Source organism: Portunus trituberculatus, chromosome 33 (genome assembly GCF_017591435.1).
Source record: "Portunus trituberculatus isolate SZX2019 chromosome 33, ASM1759143v1, whole genome shotgun sequence".
In the NCBI taxonomy this organism is placed as follows: Eukaryota; Metazoa; Arthropoda; class Malacostraca; order Decapoda; family Portunidae; genus Portunus; species Portunus trituberculatus.
In genome coordinates, this window is record NC_059287.1 from 12,202,290 (window position 1) to 12,209,873 (window position 7,584).

A 7,584-nucleotide genomic window follows, 5' to 3' on the forward strand; every position below is an offset into this window, starting at 1 on the left:
ATTATATGCTTTAGATATAGCAATGATACGGTAAATTGGAAAACCAACTATATCATGTACAGCAACAAGAAGCAAAGTCATCCCAATCTTCAATGAAAAATATACAAACTGGTCATACAATAACTAGAAATATCGAACTAAAAAATAATATAAATCTAGAAACAAAGAAGAGCGGGTAGGAAAAATATTAATGATAAAAAAAAAACATTAAGTGTAATTGGCAACCGGCAGGCAGTCAGCTGAGCCAAATCACTCGACCTTCAAACAATTATTTACATAAAGCACAAATTTCGCTGCCTCCTGCACTACCGAGATGCACGGGATCCACAGAGGGGTGCTCAGGAGGGTCGGCGGAAGCTTAGCAGTACTCAGGTGGGAAATATACAGCTTTATTTACTTGATATAAGGGTAAAATGAAGGCCGATATTGCTTGGCGGGTCTTGCGTCATCGGGTTGGGTCCGTTTGTTGTGGTAAACCTTGACACAGTTATCCTTTTTCGGGTCACATGGAAATTAGACCCACCATTATTTTCTGGAGTAGGCTGGTCTAGTTTGATCAATGCATTACTGTATTTCACCTTTGAAGCCACTTTTACATAACTAAATTCCATCTAACCTGACCTATCCCAATCTAATCCAAGCTTAAGTAACCCGCCATCGCTAACTCAACCTTATTGTATCCAAACCAAAATTTATTAGGACTTATTATTGAATATTTCATCTTGCCTCATTGTGATTTCTGTCAACTTTAATTTCACCTCCATTCTGTCAAAACAAGACGCACAAAAGAAGCTCTAGAGTGTATGGTTCATCCTGGCATCACTAAATTTTATCCTATAATCTTAAATTGGGAAACGCTTTCCAAAATACATTACCAACTCGCTATCAGGGTTATAGGTTAGTTAGCTGGTTAAAGTTAGGTTAGGTTAGATAATATTAGATAATGAGTGGTCTTGAATATCACTTTGTTATTATATTGGAGTAAAGTTGGCATTTGCATTAATACATTTATAATTATTATTAGTGATAGTGAGTGCAAGAAAAAATTGTATATATTGTTTTTGTTAGACCTTGGCATTGTGGCACCAACTCATGACTTTGCTGCAGCGCCATGCATTTTTAATTGCAAATGTTCTCAAAATCAGACTAAATAAAGTCACACCGCTAAGTTTCTATAACTTTGAACAGGAACAAAAATTAGTTTATTTTAAGAAATTGCCACATTGGTTTTAATCTAAGTCAGTTTTAAAAGCCTGACTTGGCTGAAAATGTTAAACAGCTAACTTTATTTTTTATCTGATTTTTATCTTTCCTTTTACAATAAATGAAATCTTTGCATTATATGAGACTGGCATTACATGGATAAGGTCAACTTCTGAGGAGTTTGTCTTCCTCAAAGGGATCATAGACTTCCATGAGGAGATGAGCCAGTAAAACGTAGAGGAGAAAGATGACCTGTAGATATTAGTTTAGGCTCTTTAAATTTAAAAATAATGATAAATAAAGTATGTGTTTCTCTGTCTGTTTCTGTTATTGTGCAAAAGTTTACTTTATAATTTAGTGAAGTCACACCAGGAAAAAATTCCAGTTGCATCTCTCACTCTATGGGGACCAAATATAGTCGCACCAGATCTGGTGGCAACGTCACAGAGTGAAAGATGCTCCTGAAAAAAATTAAAGTCACGCCCAGCTCTGGTTTTTATCCTCTCATTTATTACAAATGCTGACATGTATTTGTCTTTTTTACAAATAGAAAATGTTACAAAGTTGAAATATTACAAAATCAGAACAAGTACATGTATAGTGTATGATTTTTTGTGTTAGGCATTTTTTTACAACCATTTATTAATTTTAGATTATAATTCTCCATTCACTAAGGACAATGAGTAAAGAAATACTCTTTATGAGTGCAACCTCCTAAACTGAATGCTCTTGAATTAACTCTCGGCCCCATTTTCTATAGATAACACAATACAACTGAGGACAATATCATTCCATACAGGAAGGAACCAGCAGGAACATGGCAGCCACAGGACTCGCGTATGGAAGAAGGAAGAGGTGGGGGATGCCTTCTCGCTGCACCCTGGCCACCCCTGCTCACACTACCTCACCGACCCTTCATTTCAACCGTATTGGGGGGCAAGAAGAAAGAATATTCAGAGAGGCGTGTCTTAGGGTAACTACTCTGGCCAAGGGCAACAAAGATTATTAAGAAAAATTTATATATATATATATATATATATATATATATATATATATATATATATATATATATATATATATATATATATATATAATCAATCCTAGTATGTCTAAGAAAGTTAGCCAAAACAATGGGGAAATGTCTTGTAATGAGTTCCTAATGTTTGCATGTATCATACTTAAGAATGCTGAATGATGTAATGTGGTGGGACTACTGCATTCATTGCTATGATAATGTTAAGCTGTGCCCAAAGAGTCTACTCTTATTTTTTAATGGGCTGTTTATGTAACTATCCACATACTCCTACTATTATTATTTTAAAGTATTTGAAAGTTTATTTTGGGCCATAATTTGTACTTTAAATAATAAGTAATGATACATTACTTTGTTGTGCTGGGTGTGCTTGTCACCAAGTAACTTTCCTCCCGTCCACAGGTACTCCATGAACCAAATGTTTGATGTGGTGTCTCAGGTGGAGGATTATCATAAGTTTGTCCCCTACTGCAAAAAATCACTAGTCACAGTCAGGCGGCCAGGTTTCCTTAAGGTGAGTATAAGTGACAAATGGCTTTATATGTCATGCAGAGGTATTCGATGGCTCAAGTAGTGTTCTGAGTATCTTTCTTTGAAGTGCTGAGGTCTATGTACTATGTGCATAAGGACCTGATGGGATACCTTTTTATTCTAGACCACCACCAGCAAACACAACAACATAACTTTTCACACAAAGAAAACATTGAAAGAACTTGATTTGATTTTGTTTGTGACAACATTTTACTTTCATGCAGTATTGGAATCTGTTCAGTTTATTAGTGACATGTAAATACAACTGTGGATGTAATTCAGAGTACAAACATGGCTGGACCTGTTAAACTGTGAAATGAAGTTTATTGAGTACTGTACGAGATTGTATACTTGCTGTGGGCCTTAACACAATACTGTTATTGGCTGTTACACTTGTCATGGCCATAGAGAAGAAAAGAATTCCAGATGGTACAAAATAAATAGAAAATAAAACCTCATGACTACAAACTGAGTGGAAAAAGAACCATCCTAAACTAAAGGTACACAATTTCCAGGCTGACCTTATAGTTGGGTTTCCTCCAGTAGTGGAGTCATACACCTCCAGCGTGACCCTTGCCAAGCCCCACCTGGTGCGAGCCGTCTGCACTGAAGGGAAGCTATTCAACCACCTCCTCACCATATGGAAATTCAGCCCAGGGATCCGAGGACAGGTGAGGCCACGGGAGGAGGATGGAAACCGTGACATTACACTTGTTTTATTTCTTATTGAGATTTTTTTAGTATAAAGCCATCATATCATTCTCCTACCTCTTATATTAAGTGTTCAGTTATGTGGGCTTTGTTCTTCATTATCCTTCTCTAAAACTTCTATAAAATGTTAGTTAGATTGTTGGGTAAGAATTCCTTATCTCCTTTTTTTTCATCCTCTATGAAATTATCAGGTATGTTGTGATTGTTAGCTAAAAGTTTTTCTTCTTCTTCAAGATACTTTATAAAATGTTAGTTATTTTGGGATTGTTGAGTAAAAATTCATCATTTGCTTTTCCTTGATATTCTATAGAATGACCAGTTACGTTAAGGGTTACTGGCTAAAGATTCATTATATCCTTTACCCTGATCGTCTTCAAAATATTTAGTTAATGGTCTATACTTTCAACAGAAATGAAGAATAAATATTTGTTACACTCTGGTTACATAATTTTTTAATCCGTGACATCTGGAAAAGTCTTGAGTAAACAGTTTAAGTATGTATGTTATGTCTAAACTCCTAAGGTTTAGTACAGTGTGCCATGAGACTGTTCCTTTCCAGGGTGACTAATGGAACAAAATGTGTGCATGTGTCAGAACATGTGCCTTTTCTGGATCACCTGGAGTAGAATTGATGATGTGGTATAAGATAGACATGGAAAGAAATAGTTATAAATTCCTTACAACTTACAATCTCACTTCCACATATGGCAAGCATCACAATGTCTTCACTTTACCTATGATAACCATCTTTTCCTCTCCTCAGCCCAACACCTGCACATTGGACTTCTCTGTATCGTTTGAGTTCCGTTCAGCTATCCACTCACAACTGGCACACGTGTTCTTTGATGAGGTGGTCAGGAAAAACGTGAACTCCTTCCTGAGAGAGGCCGAGAAACGTTACGGCAAAGCTTCCATCGTTGCTCGACCCCCTCGCATACTACATGCCTCTTGAGGGAAGCAACCTTAGGGCTTTTATTTTCTTAATATCTGTATCTACTGGTGTGTATGTGTGTGTGTAAGGATATATGTGTGTGTGTGTGTGTGACTGTATTTATTGTACATATGCGTTTATAAAGTCTGTTAATAAGACTTTTCTATGCAATACTGTGTTGTCACTGCCGATCTGTCTCCTGTTTCCTATTTCTATATGAATGTATGTCTTGTCTGTCCATCTCTTTCCCTCTTGTTCTGTAGTGAAAATAAAAATTATGGTATCATGTGTTCTGTGTATGTTTCTCTCTCTCTCTCTCTCTCTCTCTCTCTCTCTCTCTCTCTCTCTCTCTCTCTCTCTCTCTCTCTCTCTCTCTCTCTGTACCAATAGTGAAATTTAATTGCTATTATTACTTTTGTTTACAGGTAAATTACTTATTGATCAGAATATTTGCATCTAGATCAACTTATCCACACCAAACAATTATTTTGTTAGTGTCTTTCATCTTTGTTTGCTGTCTTAAAAGAATATATGAAGGTTAATCTATTTTTATCTTTTATCTTTTTATCTGTGTACCAGTGTGTTGGTTGTATTGATCAAACTTCATCATTCTCAGTTCTTCTAAATTATGCAAAGGAATGTCTTCTCTCATTGTTGTCATCATATGTATTGTTTTAAGTAATGCAGATGATCTTGGACCAGTGATGTGTCTTGTTTTCCCTTCTGTCATAATTATTTAGTTTACTTCCTCAGGTGACCTTTAGAATCATATCACTTTTTTCTACCTTACCCTTCTAAATATTTTATGGAAGAAAGTATTAAGATTAACTCTAAAAGGGAGTTGCTATGACGAATGTTATTATAATATTTTATGCATACACGGAGCCTGTAACATGATTCTGTACATAGACTGTAATGCAAAACACGCAGTTATATTTATGGAGTGCACTGACATTGCCACCAATACTTACTGAGATTAAATAAAAATTACTATTTGACTCTTCTTTTCTTGGACAACAGTAGAGGATGTGATGTAGAGATGAGCTTTACGTGATTTATAACACTTAACCTCATAACTAAGCAGGAAGTTGCCACAAGTTCTGGGCACAGCCACATTAAGTTACTATGTATGTAGCCTTTCGAAAACCAGACCACATGACAGCAATGCATAGTGTCTCCGTGGTGAGGAGAAAACTAAGCACTATACTAAACAGTATTCCTTGGTCTGCCATGGTCATCTGTTCTGAATAGACCTGTGTCCCTATGACTGGACCATAAGCCAACCTTGTGGTGCAGCTGTTGGGCTGAGCAGAGGTATTATTCCTGGACCATTCTCTCCCTAAGACTTTTTTAAAACCAAATCTTGGCTACATACTCTTGGGTCACTTGTATTTTCTGGATACACACATATACATGCAGACATGGATTTACTTATCCAGTATAAGTAATGATTATTCACAGACTGTTACCATCAATGAAAATCATATGATTTCTAAATACTAACTGCCTTACTTAGCATTATTTCAATATTTACTGGTTAGCTGGTTCCACATGCTACAACATAATAACACAATGCCTGCAAGCACATATCTAGAACAGGGTGAAGCTACCTCTTTTTTTTTTTCTATCATTACTATTTTATTTTATAATATACTTATTATGAACATAAAATCCTAAAGGAAATAGCTGATTGATCTAACAGTGAGACTGCCAACTAACATGCACTGGAGAGATGTACACAACCATGTTTACTTACACACATCCTTGCTCCACAGCAGTTACCAAGTACCTACATCTTGTTAAACAGTTGCACTATGTAAAGTACAGGTGAATCTCAATTTACAGCAACTGATATACAAATTTTGTAGTTCAAGAAGAATTATTCTTGTCCTTTGTCCAAGTTTACCAAAGTATATTTCACAGCTCGAAAACATCTCAAATGATCTTATAAAAATTGCAAAATGCATTTGATATATAAAAATTAATAACAAAAATGTAAATATGCAGTTGATCTCACTTAAAACTTTAATTTACAAACATTTACGGCAACTCATTCACAAAATCTGGATTCACCTGTACATACCTGCAGTGTGATGAGCTTGAAGGCAAGCAAAGTACATACAGTACAGACCATGACATATGCACCTCCATCGACATGCACACTGTATCCTGAAAAGCAACATGTTCTCTCATTGATATTAAAATCAATTACCACAAAATACTTACATTCTACAGGTCTGGCTCTTAGAGTAGTCAGTTGGGAATCAAACCAAATGCAAACCAAGAGATAGTAAAGGTAGGAAAAAGAGAAATAGTCCGGGAATATAAAGTACAAGTTATTTCATATTTTAATATAATTTAAATTAAAACTGTGACAATAATGTTCTCTTTCTGTGTATAGACAATAGGAGGAGGACTTTACAGTTTATGAAAATAATGATTCTAAGGCAAGAATTTCACTAAAAATATGGTACAGTATACACAATGCACAAGATATGATCATAGCGTAGAAGTGCTGTAGGCTCAGTTGGGAAATGAAATGATATGAAATTGTCCACTTAATGATATCAGAAACATCAGGTGTAGAAGAATAAAAGAGGGTATAGATATCTGTCAATAAAAAATAAATGTTTAGAGTACGTATATACTGCTATCTAAAGTTGCTTGAAAAATATATCTTTTGCACATTCATCACAACATAAAAACACAAGAGATAAACGATCATTAAGATCACTCTGCCATTAAAGGAATAATGTACAATTCAATAATAAACATGTGAAAAACTTGCCACAGTCTAGCAAACTCACACAAGTTTTAAAAAGTAGTGGTGGTGATGGACGTGAGAAAACATCTGTCTAGTCAAATGCTCTTACCTTCAGAAAGAATAACTATTGTGGGCAGTGCTAACAAGTCTGGCAGTCCCACTATTGGTAGTAATAGTGTAATATAGCCCTACTGTTCACTTCTCTGAAATAAAACCAGGAGACGACAAATTATTTCTGCCTCGTACTTTCTTTTTTTGGCTTTTTCCTCTTTGCTACACTAAAATTCTATACCAACAGTAACTGACACCCTAATCTTTAATAAAAAAAATGTATGGAGAACCAGCTCACCATTGCTCTACTTTAGCATGATTATACTCTACAAATGAGAATGTCCAGGAACTACATTGCAC

At 35.5% G+C, this 7,584-nt stretch overlaps 1 protein-coding gene across 1 annotated transcript; it reads left to right on the forward strand.

Moving 5' to 3' along the window:
• The first annotated feature begins 224 nt into the window (after window positions 1-224).
• Window positions 225-4,765, forward strand: LOC123512272 (coenzyme Q-binding protein COQ10 homolog B, mitochondrial-like). Its single transcript, XM_045268553.1, has 5 exons — window positions 225-372; window positions 2,003-2,176; window positions 2,639-2,750; window positions 3,283-3,438; window positions 4,242-4,765. Exons 1-5 carry the CDS (start codon window positions 314-316, stop codon window positions 4,428-4,430), a joined length of 690 nt encoding a protein of 229 aa, XP_045124488.1. The 5' UTR covers window positions 225-313; the 3' UTR covers window positions 4,431-4,765.
• Window positions 4,766-7,584: the final 2,819 nt, after the last annotated feature.